Source organism: Populus nigra, chromosome 15, assembly GCF_951802175.1.
Source record: "Populus nigra chromosome 15, ddPopNigr1.1, whole genome shotgun sequence".
Taxonomy (NCBI): domain Eukaryota; kingdom Viridiplantae; phylum Streptophyta; class Magnoliopsida; order Malpighiales; family Salicaceae; genus Populus; species Populus nigra.
This window is the reverse complement of record NC_084866.1, coordinates 13,119,340-13,138,098: the sequence shown is the minus strand read 5'-3', so window position 1 is coordinate 13,138,098 and position 18,759 is coordinate 13,119,340. Positions and strand designations below refer to the sequence as shown.

The 18,759-nt window shown below is 33.1% G+C and overlaps 3 protein-coding genes across 23 annotated transcripts; 1 reads left to right on the top strand and 2 right to left on the bottom strand.

The window, feature by feature from the left end:
* The first annotated feature begins 599 nt into the window (after positions 1-599).
* LOC133674240 (cuscuta receptor 1-like) lies at positions 600-4,593 on the top strand. The gene is made up of 7 exons (XM_062095270.1): positions 600-1,087; positions 1,446-1,601; positions 1,713-1,781; positions 1,907-2,044; positions 2,122-2,262; positions 2,557-2,634; positions 2,727-4,593. The coding sequence occupies exons 1-7, from the start codon at positions 730-732 to the stop codon at positions 4,568-4,570; spliced, it is 2,784 nt and encodes a 927-aa protein (XP_061951254.1). The 5' UTR covers positions 600-729; the 3' UTR covers positions 4,571-4,593.
* Positions 4,594-4,900: 307 nt separating this feature from the next.
* On the bottom strand, positions 4,901-8,812 carry LOC133674140 (26S proteasome regulatory subunit RPN13-like). Of its 21 annotated transcripts, XM_062095138.1 has the most exons (5): positions 8,559-8,812; positions 7,747-7,821; positions 6,592-6,737; positions 5,418-5,475; positions 4,901-5,323 (listed from the first exon to the last, which is right to left on the bottom strand). In XM_062095138.1, exons 1-4 carry the CDS (start codon positions 8,625-8,627, stop codon positions 5,457-5,459), a joined length of 309 nt encoding a protein of 102 aa, XP_061951122.1. In that variant the 5' UTR covers positions 8,628-8,812; the 3' UTR covers positions 4,901-5,323; positions 5,418-5,456. The 21 variants fall into 21 exon arrangements, 1 of the variants encoding a protein (XP_061951122.1); XR_009835137.1 differs by having other exon boundaries at positions 4,950-5,323; positions 5,418-6,737; positions 7,742-7,821; positions 7,919-8,812; XR_009835140.1 differs by having other exon boundaries at positions 4,950-5,323; positions 5,418-6,629; positions 7,742-7,821; positions 7,919-8,812.
* A 4,336-nt stretch (positions 8,813-13,148) lies between these two features.
* LOC133674904 (putative chloride channel-like protein CLC-g) lies at positions 13,149-18,060 on the bottom strand. Its single transcript, XM_062096199.1, has 7 exons — positions 17,733-18,060; positions 17,427-17,627; positions 16,890-17,067; positions 16,411-16,673; positions 15,434-15,703; positions 14,229-15,357; positions 13,149-13,679 (listed from the first exon to the last, which is right to left on the bottom strand). The coding sequence occupies exons 1-7, from the start codon at positions 17,882-17,884 to the stop codon at positions 13,545-13,547; spliced, it is 2,328 nt and encodes a 775-aa protein (XP_061952183.1). The 5' UTR covers positions 17,885-18,060; the 3' UTR covers positions 13,149-13,544.
* Between the last annotated feature and the right edge of the window lie 699 nt (positions 18,061-18,759).

The following is an 18,759-nucleotide window of genomic DNA, read 5'->3' as shown; positions in this document are numbered from 1 at the left end:
TCTTGATTAGAAATTAAAAAATAACTAAAATAAATTTTTGTATTAAAATCAAAGTGAAAAAATATTGAGGTATTGAAACTATATGATTTCCATGATTTTTAAAGTTTAAGGATCAAAATATATTATTTGCAAAACTTATAGCATAACACTAATGTTTAACACCTTTTCATTTCGGTTTTTTTTCTTTTCAATTCTATTTTTTTATAAAAAATCAAAATCAAAATCAAAATCAAAATCAAATGGTTTTTAATTAAAACTAAATTGTTAAAATCAAATTAAAAAAAACATAAATTTTTTAAACAGTTCATCCACGGTAATATTAATATATTAGAGGAAAGTAAAAATAAAAAATAAAAAAATCAACGCTAGCAATTATACTTAATTATATCAAAACGAAAATGAATGTGATGAAGAGGACACTGCCGTCCTCTGCCATCCTGCTTCTTCTTTTTCCACGAGATGGGTCCGTTGGACGGTGCCATCATGCATTTTTTCCATGAGTTGGGTCCGAGAGGAAATTTCCATCATGCAGTTTTTTCCACGGCCTAAAAGATTTTCAGATTAAAAGTATAATAAAATGCAAGAACGAGATGGGTCCGTGGGATGGGAGACCGTCGCCGTCGTGCAGTTTTTTTCACGGCATGGGTCCGCGAAGTCCTCTATAAAAGCCTAAACCTCCTCCCTGTCCTCTATAACAAATATTGATCAGCATTTCTTTTTGATATTAAGATGGGGCTTCTACTTCAGATGTTGATGGTGTTAGTAATGATGGTTTCCCTGCAAGGATGGCTGCCTCTTGGTTGCTTGGAGGAAGAGAGAATCGCTCTGTTGCACCTCAAAGATGCTCTTAACCATCCCAATGGCACATCCCTACCCTCCTGGAGAAAAGGTGACGCCGAGTGTTGTTCTTGGAAAAGTATTGAGTGCAGCAGCAGCACAGGTCGAGTCACCATGCTCAATCTTGGGAGCGTAAGGAATCAGGAACTGGGAGATTGGTACTTGAATGCCTCCTTGTTTCTTCCTTTTCAACAACTCAACACTCTGTCCTTGTCAGATAATCGTATAGCTGGTTTGGTTGAGAAGAAAGGTTTGCTCTCGTATTACAAAACATTTAGATTAGTTTTTTCAAATTAATCAAATAAGGTGTTGTTTAATTAGTATCATTTTGGTTCTCCACAGTAATTCATCGAAGAAAATAGAAATCATATTTAGTAATAAGGACTTGTTTAATTCCTTACAACAACAAGAATTATTCAATTACCAATATTATTATAATCATGACATCATCACTGTAACAATTACTCTTTTTATTTTTACTTTTACCGCCTCAACCTCTTTACTTAAAGTCTTAACAATTACATATCTCTTGATCAATCATAATTAAATTACTTCAATAATATATTTTTTTATTCTTTACGTGAAGTCTTAATTTTTTTTTTGTATAGGTAGTTATGAACAGCAGAGATTGAGCAATTTGGAGCATCTTGACTTGAGAATAAATCACTTTGATAATAGTATTTTATCATTCGTGGAGGGATTTTCGTCTCTTGAATCATTATATTTAGGTTATAATAAATTGGAGGGGTTAATCAATTTGAAAGGTTAGTTTTTTTATGTACTATTACTTTTAATTATCTATTAAATTTAATTTTGTAAAACACAATTTATGTTTTGCAGTGTGTTAATTAACTATTATTTTTATAAATATCAAGAATCTTTGAGCAGCTTGAAGAACTTGGATTTGAGCGGCAATAATATTAACAAATTGATAGCCTCAGAAGGTAATTAGTAACACATTCACATTACCTACCTGGTAGTATGAAGACAATATCTGAACCCATATATACAATATTAATTGTTTTTACTTTTGGAAAGCCTTTCTATACGTTTCTTCTCTAACTTGCAGGTTCAAGCAACTTGAGTATTCTAAGGCTAGAAAATATCACAACCTATAGAAGTAGCTTCCAACTGGAATCATTAGAAGCATTTTCAAACCTCACAACACTTTATCTGAGCTCCAATGATTTTAGAGGAAAAATATTAGGTAAGTTATATATTATATATAGTGATGTTTATATATTTGGGTTTAATTAAAAATTTTAATTTGTTACTTTTGAACAGAATTGCAAAATTTGAGTTCATTGGAAGCGTTATATCTGGATCGTTGTTTTCTAGATGAAAATATCATTCAAAGCCTTGGAGCATTGCCTTCTCTAAAACACATGTCGTTGCGAGCACTCAGTAGCATTGTACCTTCTGGAGGTAAATTAACAAATTTCAACTCCACTATTACTTATTATTGATCATTCTACTTTTATGCCTGCTCGATTAAATTAAATTCATAATATTAAAAAACACAAAGAGACAATTAAATTTCAAATTTAGAAATTAACTCAATTGAAATCTTTGTTTTTTTTAAAATTCTACCATCCTTTTAATATTAATAATATTTCACTTTACATAATGTTTTTAGTTTTTTTAGCCATGATTAATAAGTAATAAATTATTTCTAATTTTAATTCCTTCTACATTAATATAATTTCTTGATTGTGGTAGGCTTCCTTAATCTTAAGAACTTGGAATTCTTGGATTTGAGTTATAATACTCTCGACAATACCATCTTCCAAACCATTGGTAACGTTGATGATTCTTACTCTCTCTCTAGGTTATATATTTTTCATTAGACACTTGGAGTCTTATTTTTTCCTAAATTATAATGTGATCAGGTCTATGTGACTTAAATCATCTCCAAATGCTATATATGTATGGCAATGATCTCAGTGGTTTCTTGCCTCTGTGTCTAGCAAATTTGACTTCCCTTCAACGATTAGATCTCTCTGACAATCACTTGAAGATCCCTATGTCATTAAGCCCATTATACAACCTTTCAAAACTCAAGTATTTTGATGGTTCAAGTAATGAAATATATGCAGAAGAAGATGATCATAATCTGAGCCCAAAGTTCCAGTTAGAGCACCTCTCTTTGAGTGGTCGCGGACAAGGTGCGGGAGCATTTCCCAAGTTTCTTTACCATCAGTTCAACCTACAATATGTGGATCTTACAAACATCCAAATAAAAGGAGAGTTTCCAAATTGGTTGATTGAGAACAACACAAACCTACAAGATCTTTATTTAGAAAACTGTTCTCTTTCGGGTCCATTTTTGTTGCCAAAGAATTCTCATGTGAATTTGTCATTCCTAAGTATATCCATGAATTACTTTCAAGGCCAAATCCCTTCAGAAATCGGAGCTCATTTACCAAGGTTAGAAGTTTTATTGATGTCAGATAATGATTTTAATGGAAGCATTCCTTCCTCATTGGGTAACATTAGCTCGCTACAAGTGTTAGACCTGTCCAACAATGTTTTGACTAGAAGAATACTTTCGAACAATAGTTTGCAAGGGCAGATCCCTGGATGGATAGGGAATATGCCTTCTCTTGAATTCTTGGACCTATCAGGGAACAATTTCGTTGGTCCTTTACCATTTAGATTCGGAACTTCTTCAAAATTGAGATATGTTTATTTGTCTAGAAATAAGTTGCAAGGACCGATCGCAATGACATTTTATGACTCCTCTGAGATATTTGCATTAGATCTTTCCCATAATAATTTAACTGGTAGAATTCCAGAATGGATAGACAGGTTATCTAACTTGAGATTTCTACTCTTGAGTTATAACAATCTTGAAGGTGAAATCCCAATTCAATTATGCAGGTTGGACCAATTAACCCTGATTGATCTTTCTCATAACCACCTTTCTGGTAACATCCTCTCTTGGATGATATCTACTCATCCTTTCCCACAACAATACAATTCTCGTGATTTTGTGTCCTCATCACAACAATCTTTCGAGTTTACAACGAAGAATGTATCCCTTTCTTATAGAGGCACCATTATCCAGTACTTCGCAGGATTTGATTTCTCATGCAACAATTTCACTGGAGAGATTCCTCCTGAAATTGGAAACCTCAGCATGATCAAGGTATTGAACCTTTCGCATAATAGTTTGACTGGACCAATTCCACCAACATTTTCGAACTTAAAGGAAATAGAAAGCTTGGATCTTTCTTACAACAAACTGGATGGAGAACTCCCACCTCGACTTACTGAGCTATTTTCTCTAGAAGTTTTCAGTGTGGCGCATAATAATCTATCCGGCAAGACTCCTGCGAGAGTTGCACAGTTTGCCACTTTTGATGAAAGCTCCTATAAGGACAACCCTTTTCTTTGTGGAGAACCGCTACCCAAATTTTGTAGTGAGGTTATGCCACCATCACCATCACCATCACCAATTTCAACGAACAAGAACAACGAAGATAATGGTGGCTTCATAGATATGAAGGTTTTCTATGTGACCTTTGGGGTTGCATATATCATGGTATTGTTGATGATGAGTGTAATTCTGTACATAAATTCATATTGGCGACGAGCTTGGTTTTACTTTATTGAGGTGAGCATTAACAATTGTTATTATTTTATTATGGATAATCTTCCTATTTTATCTTTGGGTTTTCATAGCCTTGGTGCATCGTTTTGTATTTTAGTTTTAAGACTTAAACAAGTTTAAATGCAATGTTATATTGATTTTCATTTGTGCTTTGTTTTTGTTTTTAGCTTCTATATGACATATAATAATGAAGTTTCTTTACTGATTGCTCTATGATTGGATTTATAAAGCCTAGGACTAGTAGTTTCTACGTGAATTAATAAGAGGATGCCTTTGTATTCTGGATTGGGTTTGGCAGACTGGATAAGCCAGGATTGCCGAGGAAGAGGCTGTTCAGGTTAGGCGAACAGGTTTCCATAATCATTAGTTATATAATCAATCCTAATCAGAATTTCCCAAGAAAGAATTAACTAAAAATTTTAGTTAATGCTGATGAACATGAGTAAATGATTTGCTAAAGAGAAAATCATGTATTTAAGAACCATTGCTATGCTACAAGTTGATCCTAAATTGAGACAAATCTATATATCCAGTTCGGAGAACCTTCAAACAAAAAGAAGAGTTAAGCCTTGTAAAATTGGCTATCATCAAAAGGACAAGAAACAGAACAAGAAGAATCAGCCTCGCATTTCTTACATAAGTAAAAAAATCCATTTACTGACGGAAAGGAGGACTCTGCAACAAGTCTAAAATATCCTCTAGAGTGCAGTGACCCTGCAACCTCATAATTACCTCAGAATGCACCGACATAAAACACACAGGAAATCCCAAACATAAGACTGTCTTATACCTCTGGTAAGTGAGATGTTAATCCTTCTTCAAGCGGCAATGTCTCAATCAATGGCATTATCAAATGAAGCTTCAGTATATCCCCTAATCCCAAGCCAGAGCACATAATTAGCAGAAAAAAAGGTTGTACAATCCTTTCACAGCTTACAGTACGTATAGAATAAGCATTAATAATTACCTTCATCTGGATCACCCGAACTACCTGCAACATATATCATCACATCACGCGGGCCAACCTAAGTGCAACAAACAAGGATATGGTCAATTGCAATATTTGAGCAGAACATTCCTCCAGCACCAATATTACTCAGGATTTATTACAAGCCTTCCAATTTCATTGGTCCTGATGAAGAGGTTACATCATTCATTACATCTGCACCAAGGTCTGGGACAACTAAGTTTCCAGTCCTGAGTGATGAGCAAAAATCAATCACATTAGAATAAAAGAAAATGGCCATGTAATATATACTGGGCCATTTCTTTTAGGTAATAAAAGTGTTCCTTAACCTTTTAGAAGTTATTTTACAAAGAATCATAAGAATTAAATATGTATATACACAGACAAACACCAAGTTATGATTCTAAATTTCCATATAAAAGATGCCCCAAGTTTTAGAATTTACCCCGAGGGCAAGTCTGTGCTGGGAATAACAAGAGCATCTCTGAGCACTCAAAGTTTCATATCCGAAGCGAGTTTTTAAGAAACTGCTCGTGTTTTAGCAAAAGCTGCTCTCCGCAGTCGTATCGATTGGCTGAAACACCTGAAAGAAAACTTCGTTCTAGGTGGTATGATACCCGTTGGTACCGGATTCAAAGGATTAGCGCACTGTTCAAGCCAACATAAGATCATTCCTTTCAAAACCAAAAAGAAGACTTTATTCGAGGGGGGAATGAGAGATATTTTGTTTCACCACATAGAGTTAATTGATTCTTACATTTCAAAAAATTTCTATAATATATCAGAACAATCATTTATAGGATTTAACGATTCCTAAGAGTGGATTCGTCCTTTTAACTGTCGGTGGTCCTGTGATTTCTTACAGCAGGGCATAAGGGGATGAAGGATTTGACAAGGGCTAAGGTGGGTGAGATGTTTCTGTCAAGAAATGATTTTGAAAAATTTCTTGATATTTCTTGAATAACTAAGATAGGAGTCTTGATCAAGGCAGGAACATAGGATCTCCAAGATTATTGACCAGAATGAGAGAAGGGAGGCTTATTCTGCTCCACTGACTCTAAGTCTCAAAGAACAAAAAATTAGTTAGCTCTATATCCTTACTCTTACTTGCTATATCAACTTTTAGAGTTGAAGTATCATCTTTGAGTATGCTTCTTTGTTATAATAAATATACATTGATGAGATATTATCTTCAAGCATGTCTTCAAAAACCTGGAAAGGAGTAGAAGCATCAGGCTCTTCTTTCATCAAGGAACTCTGCCAGACAACAAGATAAAGCAGCAACGTTGCTGATGGAAAAACTTCACTCTTGAATGAGTGCTGAAGTTATAAGCCAGGTCATTAGTTTGAAGGTGTAAAACTGGTTAGTAAAATTTTAGGAAGATCAATTCACATATATGGAGTGTGTAACTAAAATAAATAAATAAATAAACAGAAAGTAGAAACAGGAAATCCAATTAGTCTAATATGATCTTTATGTGAATAGAGGTTTTCTTTATGAAATTATGGAGATGGGAGGAGATAAATGCAGATGCAAGATAACAAAAAAAAAACCCTCTATGAGAGAGATGACCATAAAGCAATTATACAACTTTCTGATGTGAAATTAGCAAAAGTGATTTATCAATTACACCAAATTATTTGCATTTAAAAGATCGGGGGAGGAAGGGGCAGAAGATTAGACTTTGTATTTAAATATAAGTCAAGATAATTAGGAACAAAATAATGACGAGTAGCATAGTAACGGGTGAAAAATTATAAATTAACTAGTTTCTTGTAAAACAAAAAGAAAAAAATTTATAACTCTCGATCGGGTTATTAGAAAATTCTGAAAATTTTTATGGAGCTTTCTAATATGATTCCTTAGCTTGGGTTAAAATTTCATAATTTTTAGAGAAATTCAGAAATTTGATGAAAAATCACAATTTAACTACTTTTACGTTATTGGACGTAATTTTAAATCCGACCATCAGATTGAGCTGAAATTTTATAAGGAACCTTAAAATATATTAAATAAAATCTGGTTAAAATTTTAGGATGAACGAAGTTCAGTAATACTATCAAAGAATAAGAACCATTAAATGAAAGCAAAAAGACTCATTAAGGATAAAATGATAATTTTTTAGGGTGTTACACTAACAAAGGACTAAAAACACAAGTATTTACCAAATGTACAATTAATATAATAGTTGACAGAGTTACATAATTGTGAATCATCTTTAGATTTTGGCTCCTGCAAACATGTTACATAATTTTTCAAAATCATGCAACTAACAGCTGAGTCAATGTTACACATAAGAGAGTGAAAAACACAAAAAATGAACCTGACCTGCATCCAAATGAAAAACTTTTGATCATCTGTATTGAATTTCAAGATGTAAACTCTTCCCAAAGCTTGATTAACCTAAATAACCCAAAGAATTATGAAATCTATGATATTACAATCAATTATTAGAGTCAAAGATCTCCCATCTAAGAAAAACTAAGAAAAAAAAGTGTACCTTCTCAAAAACAGCCTCTTAAAAAAAAAAATTCGATCCTATCAATCAAGACGTCAAGAAAAAGCTATCAAGTTCTCACCAAAAAGAATTTTAACAAAACAAAAAACAGAAAAAGAAATAAAAACCAATGTTGGAAGAGAGAAACAAAATCTCAGGCTCAAAAACATAATAATAAATAGGATACATCTTCCACAACATTCAAATTTCTATCAAGCCACTGGAAATGAAGCAAACCCTCATCACCCTGGAACAATTCAAAAATTTCCACTTCAAACAGGAAACAAGATGCTAGAAACACACTATCTAGTACTTAAGATAAACGAAAACAACAAAAGTAACTAAAAATCTTTACACAGGCACAAACTCTATATAACACAAATAAACCAAAAGACACCAGTTTACCCTTCCAATGCGAACAAGTCCTTTTCGAGAATCAGCAACAACCCTTTTTCCATAGAAAATCATTTTACCAGCAAGAAACTCCAACACAATTTACTACCAACAAAACAACCACAACACCATAACATAACCCCATCAAGAAAAGCATACTTGTACATCCAAAAAAACAATTACAGGCTCTAATTAATATGAAACGGAGATTTTAAGCAAACCCCACAATTTTAAAGGTGATTTTATTTACCTGCATTGCTGAAATATCTTCAACTGATGAAGAACCCATTTTTTGCATACTTCCTTTATAAAGCTTCATTTCTTTCAACACTGCAAAGACGGACAAAAAAGAAGGAAAAATCAAAAACCCAAATCATAATCAATAACAGAAAAAAATAAAAGAAAATCCGAAGTTGGAAAATTAATGGAATTATTTGATTGATTTCTAGAGAAAGAGAGCTTGGGGAATTGGAGTGTTTTTATTATGATGGTTGTGCTTAGTGTGCTGTGTTGTCTTGGGTTCGGTTGCTGTGAGATTACCAAAATGACACTCCAAGTTTGAAATTGCTGTGAGATTACCAAAATGACACTCCAAGTTTGCCAAATTTCAAACAAACAAAGCAAGATGCTTGTGGCAAATGTGGGTCTTACCTGCTATCTATAGTTACCAGTATATTCTTCGCGCTGCAGCAATTGAATATAATTTTTTTAAAAAATATATTAAGAATATAAAAAATATTAATTTGTTTTCAAATTTATTAATAATTATATAAATAATATTAACAATAATAATAATAATAATAATAATACTCTAGACCCAGAGAGCTTGGGTCTGCCAAACCCAAGTTATTTTTTAAAAATTTATTAATAATTAAATAAATAATATTAACAATAATGAAAAGAATAATAATTATAATTATAATTAATTAATTAATTTTATAATTCAAATCAAATACATGGTTGTTTTTCAATAGTAATAATATTTTTTAAAAAATTTATTAATAATTATATTAAGAATATTAATAATAATATTAAACTTGTTTGTCTTAAATTCTTATAATTTTTAATCCTTTCAAATCAATAGTAATAATATTTTTTTAAAAAATTTATTAATAATAATAATAAATAATAATAATAATTTTACCCTTTAAATTTTATGGTTGTTTTTCAATAGTAATAATATTGTTTTCAAATTTATTAATAATTATATTAATAAAAATCAAAATAATAATATTTATAATACTCAGGTGTCTGGGTCTGTAGACTTGTGTGTTTGCCAGCCCTAAAGACCACGGGTCTGGCGTGTATCCCTTACTTGACCCAAATAAATAGAGAATAATTGTGCATTTTAAATGTCAGGAGAAAAAAAAAACACAAACAACTAAAATAACATCTTGCTAAAAATAGATGAAAAATTGAAAGTGAAACTATTATTACAATTTACAATGAAATATCTCTTGATTTACAGTAATTTTTCCATACCATTTAGTTTTTATTATAATTGGACTAGCCAAACAAATCAAACCGATAAATCACCTATTTAGATTGAATTGGGATTGTTTTTAAATTGTTTTTGGATATTAAACTAGTTAGATTTGTGCAAACCAATAACCGGTGATTTAGTTAATCAAACAAAACATGGGTAAAACTGGCTACATCTAGTTGAAGTATGAAATGCAGGGGTAAGATGACTAATCTGCAGAAACACATGGAGGCAAAATAGTGATTTTAGATAAAATAGCACTATAAAAATTTGTTTTTTGACTTAGAAATATATTAAAATAATTTTTTTTATTTTTTTAATATCAGAATATTAAAATAATCCAAAAATATAATAAAAAATTAAATTAAATTAAAGTAAAAAAAATTCAAGATTTTTTAAAAGTACAATTGAACCGTAAAAAAAATACTACCTAAATGAAATAGCAGAGGCATATTTATCATTTTTCAATTCTATCCCCCAGAAACTTTTCTCAGCTGGGTATAATATAAGAAGTGTTTGGGTCAGTGGTTGGATTGTTTTTTTTTGTAAAATTAGCACAGTAAATTAAAAAGATTTGGTGAATTGACAGAAGTTTTAAAAAAATTTGGTGGAATAGTATGTAAATTTAACCATTTTTACTTATAAATATATTAAAATAATAAATTTTTTATTTTTAAAAAATTATTTTTAACATTAACATATTAAAAAAATAATAAAAAATATAAAAAATTAAAAATTTTATATTCTTGCACCGAAGATTCTGTATTTCGGTAAGGATGGCGTAGCTTTGCTGTGGAGAAGGTAACTAGCGAACTTCGTGTAACATTCTGAAAGGTTAATTAGAATGATTATCAGAAAGAAACTAGTTTGTATTGAACCCTCAGTATCTTCCACTAGCTTATTTATCTGCAATGTTGGTTTAGACCGTCAATACCATACAAGCTTTGAACATGACTAGGTCAAAGGCATTTCTATTTTTTGCGGTGGATGGATGTCACTTTGAATTTGTTTTTATTTGTCAGGGCATGTTTTCAGATATCAGGAGGTTCATCTTCAGGCGTCCGAGAGTTTCTTGAGGGTTTCCTCTGCAGCTGGAGTTTAGTGGATGGAAAATACCATGTTCTTGTTGCTGCAGAAGCAGATGTTGATGCCCAGGAAGGATGTGATGGGAGGTATCTTTTGGAAGCTGACAGGTATATATATGGAGGTTGTTGAAGTCTATGCTTTGTATCCGAAACACAAAAAGGTCCCATAGTTTCTTCATATCTCTGTAAAGCTCGCAACTTTTTATCATAAACCAATCAAGTCACCATTTTTATCACATAAATAAAAATCTTAAGATAAACCCAGATTAAACATATTTGCTTGTTTTCTCTTATCTAAATCATTCCCTTTTGATATTAAAAACGAGACAAATCATTTAGAAATAATACATGGAAACCAATACTATACGGAAACCTGTTGGAAACTTTATGGAGAGTTACCTATTTGGAAAAGCAGTACCAAATAAAAATATGTTTTTATTGGATGTTTTTTTATTTTTTATATAGAAAATCAACTTTACTTTACCAAGAATTATCTTCAGGGAGTGGAACATTTGATAGATTATGATTTTTGAAATATGTATATTTCATTACCTAATATGTGTATTTCATTACTTAATACAATTATGGACAATATTATTTTTCTTAACATCACAATTTCAGGAAAAGAATGTTCATGATATTAAAACAAATAAATCATTGCCAGGTACAAGAGTATTGCAAACACAAGGAGAAATACTATAAAAGGATCAAATTGATCCAAATTTCAAGCTTTAGGTTTATACTAGAAAAAAAAAAACTCATATGAAAGGTAAAGACATGTCTATCATCCCAACATAAGATCAACTAAATTCTCTGACAGATGGTGCCAAGAATGTTCTAGATATTCATACTTCTATTGTTCATTTAAATAATAAGTGCATAGACCTTGACTTTCCTATAGCTATTAGAAAACGAGTTCAATCATCTACCAACCATCTCATTGCTAAATATTTATCTTACCAAAGACTTTCAAATAATCATAGAGCTTTTACTTTGAAGATATTTTAATTGTTTATTCCAAAAACTATTCAAGTGATCCAAATTAAAAGTTAGCAGTAATGAAATAAATGAATGCTCTTAATATAACTGACAATTGAATGTAGTTGACTTATCAAGGGAAAAGAAGAAAGCAGAGTGAAAATGAGTGTTTACTATTAAATGAAAAGCTAATGAAAACCTAGAAAAGTATAAGACAAGGCTTGTGTCAAAAGGCTTCACAGAAATATACGATACACTTGCTTTTCTAAATGGAGACTTAAAGAAAATATCTTTATTAGCATACCATATGAGTTTGAAGAGGGAATTAACAAACATAAAGCATGTAGACTAAAAAGTATTTATATGGCCTCATGGTTTGAACACATTGAAAAGGCTATAAGACATCAGACATCATGGTACCGACATTGAATCCGGCCATCGATCACGAGGTTACTTCAAAATCAAGCAAATCATTTTATGAGCAAATCATTTTATGTTTCTATAAACATTCAGGTATAATTCTTATCTTAATTATTTATGCGGATGATGTAATCCTAATAAGTGATAACAATATCGAGCTAGAAAGACTTAAGAAGAAACTTGCTGATGATTTTGAGATTAAAAATTTAGATGCTTTAAAACATTTTCTGGGAATGGAAGTTGGCAAATATAAGAAAGATGTATTTTTCACTCAATGCAAATATGTACTTTATTTACTTGATGCAACAAAATTGTTGAGATGCAAAGCAACTGAAACACCAATTCAAGCCAACTTGAAGATCCAACCTGCCAAAATTGAAGAAGTGGTGAATCAAGAGCAATACCAAAAACTCGTGGGTAAATTAATTTACTTGACCCATACATGCCCAGATCTAGCCTTTGCAAAAAAGCATGGTCAACCAGTTCATGCATTCACTAACATTTTGAAGTCAATAACACGAGGAAGATGAACATTTACATATTAAAGTCTATACCGATGCCGATGCAGATTAGGCTAAATGCATAATTGATAGAAGATCAATTTCTAGTTATTATGTTGATACTTGACAGAGCCAAAAATCAAAGTACTATGACAGAGTATTGCAGAAGCTAAGTTTACATCAAAAAAAAATATTAACAGTGGAATAACATGCATCCATAATATGGATCCATATGTTCCAGCCACCTAGAAAGTTGTTAAGATACTTACAAAGAGACTTGAAAAGAAACAATTTGACTACTTCATCAGCAAGCTGGCGCTTCCTTCTAAGTAGGAAAGTAAGATATATGATTTGATTTAGTTTTTGTATTCTCCTTTAAAAGAAACCGTGTATGAACTATTTTGATTCAAGTCAATATACTAATTTCCAGAGATTACTCTGTCTCTGTCTCCAAGAAGTAAAAAGGAACCCACAAAAGGGCAATTGCATTTATACACTGAGCTATAAGTACAATATATCTCACTAGTTGAAAACGTTTTCCTGGCTATCAATGCATCATCATGACGCAATAATTTACCTCGTCAGGAACACATTACCACCTATTATTAACTGCCGGATAATTTAATGGATGTTCTCATCTGTCTCTTTAGCTCTGGATTCTATGGAAAGAGTTCAAGAATGGTGATAGCACGATACCGTATTTTGGAGCTCATATAAGGGTATGTATGATATTAATTTCAAGGGCGAGCTCGAGCTGCTTGACTGATGCCCTAGAAGAATTTGAATACACGCGGCACCCGGATTCTTAATCTTTTCCACCTGCTTCTAATCAGCAAAGGATGCAGACCAAGTATATGTTCTGGCATGAAATCGTGCCTAGTCAGTATACCCACAACAGGGGACCTCTGCAGTGAAAGAGAATTAACATTAAAACATAGACAGCGTATGTGAATATGCGAGGGGGATCAGTCTCCTCGCTAAAAATAACAAGGAAGGTCCATAGTTACATGCAGAAAGAGGACACAACAAATGCAACCAACAAGTCATCACATATGAAATCTGATAGGCACTCTAGGAACAAGGTATACTGAAATATTAAGTAAATTGAGAGCAAAAGAAGCCAAGAAAAAGTAGAAATAAAGTGGAACAAGATTTGCTAGGCATAGTAATTCAGGAAACTGTGGCAGGGAAAGTTTTGTGGGAAAATAATTACTGGAAAATAGTAATTTGTTGCTTGCAATTTTCTGTGCAAGTGCAAAGACATACAAACTTCTGGAATGGAAAAAATAATTGAGCATGCTTGAAGTAAACAATGCTTTCACGGGAATGAAAAAGGAGGAGATTACAGGTCAAAGGGAAGGGGATAGAAGTTCTTATCAAGTGCAGTGCCTTCAATTTGTGAAATCTACAGGTAGAATTTTAGAAAAGCTAACAGATGGTACAGAAGTTCTTACACCAGATATCCTGGGCATCACCAATAAATGCCTCAAACCAACTTCTCGGAAAAGTATGAGAGCCTTGGCCAGTGACATTGTCTCCACAACAGTGTATGGTGAAGCATTAGTAAATGGATGTAGATCTAAAAACATCTCCATCTCTTCTTCAGTAAATCGTAGTTCCTCTATCTTGTCTCCATTGCCTGAGCCCCTCTCTGCAGAATCACCAGCAGAGAACAGCTTTAAGGCATCAATGCTTGTAGGCACTGGAGCGGACATGAAAGCTTTCTTCTTTAGCAATTCAATAAGATGAGCACGGAGGATAAGACCATAAAGAACTGGAGGCTCGGAAAGTGGAGGCTCATCAACCACAGGAAATCCATTATGCCTTGTAGTTCTCAGAACATGTACTATGTTGCCAACCTTCTCGATGCCCTGAAAGACCTGGAGTGGACCAGTTACTACATCACCAACAGTCAACTGCCTCATATAGGGCTCAGCATGAGACTCTAGGTAAGGAAAGCCCTTTGCTTTCATGATAAGATCAAAAATATTACCATTGAAAGCATCAGCCACAGTCTTGGAAATAAGAAGAACAAGCATTATCAAGGGTAGCAGCAACAGATTATTGGTCAATTCTAGGATAATAACACACAGAGAAACTGTCATCCTCATAGATCCACCTAAAAATGAAGCAGCACCTAGGACAGCATAGAGGCCATGATTAAGACTTGAGTGCGAACCAACTAGCATTCCAACAAAACGTCCATAAGATGCACCAGTCACAATAACAGGAACGAAAAGACCCGCAGGGGCAACAATCCCACAGCTAAAGATGCTAAGAAAAAAGCAGGTCACAAAGAATATGAGAATTGACGAATATTGAAACTCGGAGTTGGTGTTCTTGCTGAAAAGATTTCTTACAGCATCATCATTTGTGTTAAATATAAGGCTGGCCAGATCATTGTAATGTCCAGGAGGACATTGAAATTTCTTGAAGTTACCAGACCGGCCTATTGTTGGACAGGATTCAGATGCATCAGATGGACAAGGTTGGCAAGAGGCAAGCCACGGTAGTCCAAAAAGAAGACAGGATGTGGAAACAGAAATTGCACAAGCAAGAAAAATTTTGTAAGCAATGCCTTTCCTGGATACATCAATGAAAATGAGTCACGAATCATATGTTATCATATTGAGAAATGATTTTGTGCAAGAGAGCTTACTCGTTGATGAGGTTGTAAATCCGAAGAACCTTGTCTGAAAGGAAGTTATACAAACTTCCCAATATGCCTCCTATAACTCCAAGGGCAAGCGCAGGAGGAACATCAAGGAGGTGGTATGTAACACTTGCTGAATACACATCAAACATTATGAGCCCTCCTTTGCCAAATAACCCACATTTTCCACTTAAACAAAAATCAATCAGAGCGCGCAGCACTATTGCAACTACTGCTGTTGTGAAGAAAGATCTCCAAAGAAGGACACTTCTCCACCTGAAGAAGAAAATATTGATATTAATGTTGAAAAAAACTACCTCGGAATTTTCCACGATGTCTGATGGTCAACAAAAACTAAGCCAAATAACCAATTGCTGCATTGATATGAAGAAAAAATTTCAGCTTCAACCTTGATATCTTGCTCCCACCAGGAAGGAACTAGATAGAAATAATTGGCAAGAGGTACAGCTCAAACACATTGCATAGGAGCAAATTCTTATGTCCATATAGATACAGTGCAAATGTAGAAGTAACAGTGACAAATGAAACACGCAATGGTCAGTGAATCAACATGTACAAACAAATGAAAGTGGTGGTCAACGTGCAACAGGCAGCAAACTGTAGAAACTTTTTAGTTATATGAACCGGTCCATCCAAAAGGGGAGGTGGAAGACTATTAACTGACCCACATTAATATTTGCTCAAGTGAACATGGTGATATTATTCTGTCATTTATCTGAGAAGCCACTAATAAAATTTTACAATAAAATGAAGAGGCTTATCCTTTTTTGGGACATGTTTTTCAACACCAAGACAATAAGTACTAATCAAAGAATGTAGTAAGCTGAAATGAAAGTTTGATGTGGATTGCAAAAAAAGTTGTGATGAAAAAATTGGAACCATGACAAGTTAAGTCAACAGCAACAGCAAAGGAAGATTACAGAATGTTCAATTGAATAGCATTTCCAATGCAAGAAACATACCAAGATGCCATTTCTTCAAGTGCAAACAGCACACCTCCAACTGGGGCGCGGAAGCCAGCAGCAATTCCAGCAGCTGATCCACATGTTACAAGATCTCGTCGGTCTCGGTCATTTCTGAAAAAATGAAGCCATCTCCATGTTAATCTAAATCTTTTGGATCCACCCTGACCAAGCAATGCTGCAACACATGCTCCAGTGTGCACCATTGGCCCTGCCTTTCCAACAAAAAGCGATGAGGAAACTGCAGATATGCTTCCAATAATCTGCAAAATGAACAAAAATACATGAGACTTTCTGTAGCCATGCAAACAACAAACTGCTCTTAAATTTAAGCAGAGAACATCAACAAGAAATCAGATTAGCCAAATCGCCCACCCAAATGGAATACATAGTCAGTCAATGCAAGTTATAGAACCCAAGCTATTCAAAACAATCGAAAATAGAAAGAAAAAAAAGAAAAGAAATATTCCAAATCCCACCTTAACAATCAAGGTTCGCAAGGAAAATATTCCTGGCGCATCCACACCATTCAGGTAAGCCTTAACTTCTGGAATACCTGAACCAGCAGCAGCTGGTGCTATAAAAGCGGTGATGATAGATGCAAAAAGGGTAAGAGTCAAATTAGAAACTGAGAACACAAGAAAAGCCATCCCAAACCTGCAAAAAAGAATGCATCAAATACCATTCCCACTCTCCCTGAACTCAAAACCCTTTTCTCCTCTTACAAAACAAGATTAAAAGAATTTTCTTCACAACAAGGAAATCAAAATATTTTCTTAAACATTCCAACAAGCCACAGACAAACAAAAAGAAAAGAAAAAAAGAAACTAACTTTCATAGTAACTTGAAAAAATAATCTAAATTAGCTCTGAAAAACAAATCGTTACAAGGAAAAATCAATTCCTCACTTCATATACATAGAGAATCAGAAAGAAAATTATAATTGAGTCTCAAACTTTGATAAAAAAGTAAAAGGAAAAGAAACGAAGATGTTACCATAAATACTAACGCATTACCTTTTGGCCAGCATCATATTGGAGGTGACCACAAACTTCAAGCCAGCAATATTTTCCACAGCAAGATTGTTAAAAAACCCAATAAGGCTAACAATCAGGCCAATCAAGAAACAAAGCAACCACTTCATGAACACATACTGGAATATTTGTATCTTCCCACCACTCCTCCAATCTTGTTTAAAGAGATCATTCTCAGCAATCCTGCCAAATTCAAAGCCAAAAAAAAAATTCAAATCTTTAACTGAAATAAACCAAAAAAGAAAAAGAAAGTAATGAAAAGATGAGATTTTGGAAGCTGGGTTTTACTCGTAATCAAGACTTTCAATGGGGCAGACATTAGCTCCAACGATGGCAACTTGAGAAGTGGAGTTGACATTTGATCTTTCAGAGGTAAGAAGAGGAATGGTAACAGACTCTTGGTCGTCGTTTGCTTCTCCATTGATAGAATTTGTTGCCATAGTATTTTTTTTTTTCTTTTTAAGGTTATGTATCTTGGTTTTCCTTTTCAGTTATTGACCACCATTGGCACAGACAAGAAGAGAAGAGAGTTGCATGTTGTGATTTGTGAGAAGGAGAGACGATGAGTAAGTGAATGTATTTGTGATGGAGTGGAAGTGTGGAACTTTGCCTCTGATTTTTCTTTTCTTGATTTATATATATATATATATATATATATATATATATATATATATATATATATATATATATACACCCATCAACATATATTATACAATAAACTCAAAGAAAAACCTACTTTCACCGTAGCAATTAACGGTAGGAATGGCAAATTTGTAATTATTTCCAATTTATTCACCGTAGCAATAGCAGATCTGTAATTTTGTGCAATTTTTTTAGCTTTTTAAAAAAAAAAAAAATACTCAAAGAATTTTTCCTTTTATTTAACTGACCAGGTTTAATTTATGATTTAATTTGAACTAAATAAAATTTTCAAGTTTAATTTTTTAAACTGAATTTAATAATAATATCAAAAAATTTCCTACCATCTAAATTTTTTTTATGTTTAATAAAAAAATTTCTCCAACTAGCAGCATAACATGATTAATCATAGTTGATTTTAAAACTCATTAATTTTTACATTAATTTGTTTTAAACCCATCAAAATTTCTTTCTGGTGATTGTTTGAATTTGGAACCTTTAATTTGAATCTCGAAAACAATGTCACTTCATTAACTCATTAATTTTTAGGGTTTGCTGCTTTTCACTCAAACAACACCTTGTAACGACAAAAAAGAGAAGAAGTGCTCCTTGCTAGCGATGTCAGGCTGATTTTTTTCCCTGTATTGTTCTCTTGCAATTCCTTGTCAAACCAGGC

Bases quoted from the DNA above. Each gene is read 5' to 3' on its own strand.
- LOC133674904 (XM_062096199.1), bottom strand. From the start codon at position 17,884: ATGGCAACAAATTCTATCAATGGAGAAGCAAACGACGACCAAGAGTCT. The intron at 17,068-17,426 runs GTAATGCGTTAG...TCTTTTTTGCAG, and splicing joins AATATGATGCTGGCCAAAAG to GTTTGGGATGGCTTTTCTTG. The intron at 13,680-14,228 runs GTAAGAACTTCT...CTTTCACTGCAG, and splicing joins TGATGCCCAGGATATCTGGT to AGGTCCCCTGTTGTGGGTAT.
- LOC133674240 (XM_062095270.1), top strand. From the start codon at position 730: ATGGGGCTTCTACTTCAGATGTTGATGGTGTTAGTAATGATGGTTTCC. The intron at 1,088-1,445 runs GTTTGCTCTCGT...TTTTTTGTATAG, and splicing joins TGGTTTGGTTGAGAAGAAAG to GTAGTTATGAACAGCAGAGA. The intron at 2,045-2,121 runs GTAAGTTATATA...ACTTTTGAACAG, and splicing joins TTTTAGAGGAAAAATATTAG to AATTGCAAAATTTGAGTTCA.
- LOC133674140 (XM_062095138.1), bottom strand. From the start codon at position 8,627: ATGAAGCTTTATAAAGGAAGTATGCAAAAAATGGGTTCTTCATCAGTT. The intron at 7,822-8,558 runs GTAAATAAAATC...TGGGTTATTTAG, and splicing joins AAGATATTTCAGCAATGCAG to GTTAATCAAGCTTTGGGAAG. The intron at 6,738-7,746 runs GTCAGGTTCATT...TTATAACTTCAG, and splicing joins AGTTTTTCATTTGGATGCAG to CACTCATTCAAGAGTGAAGT.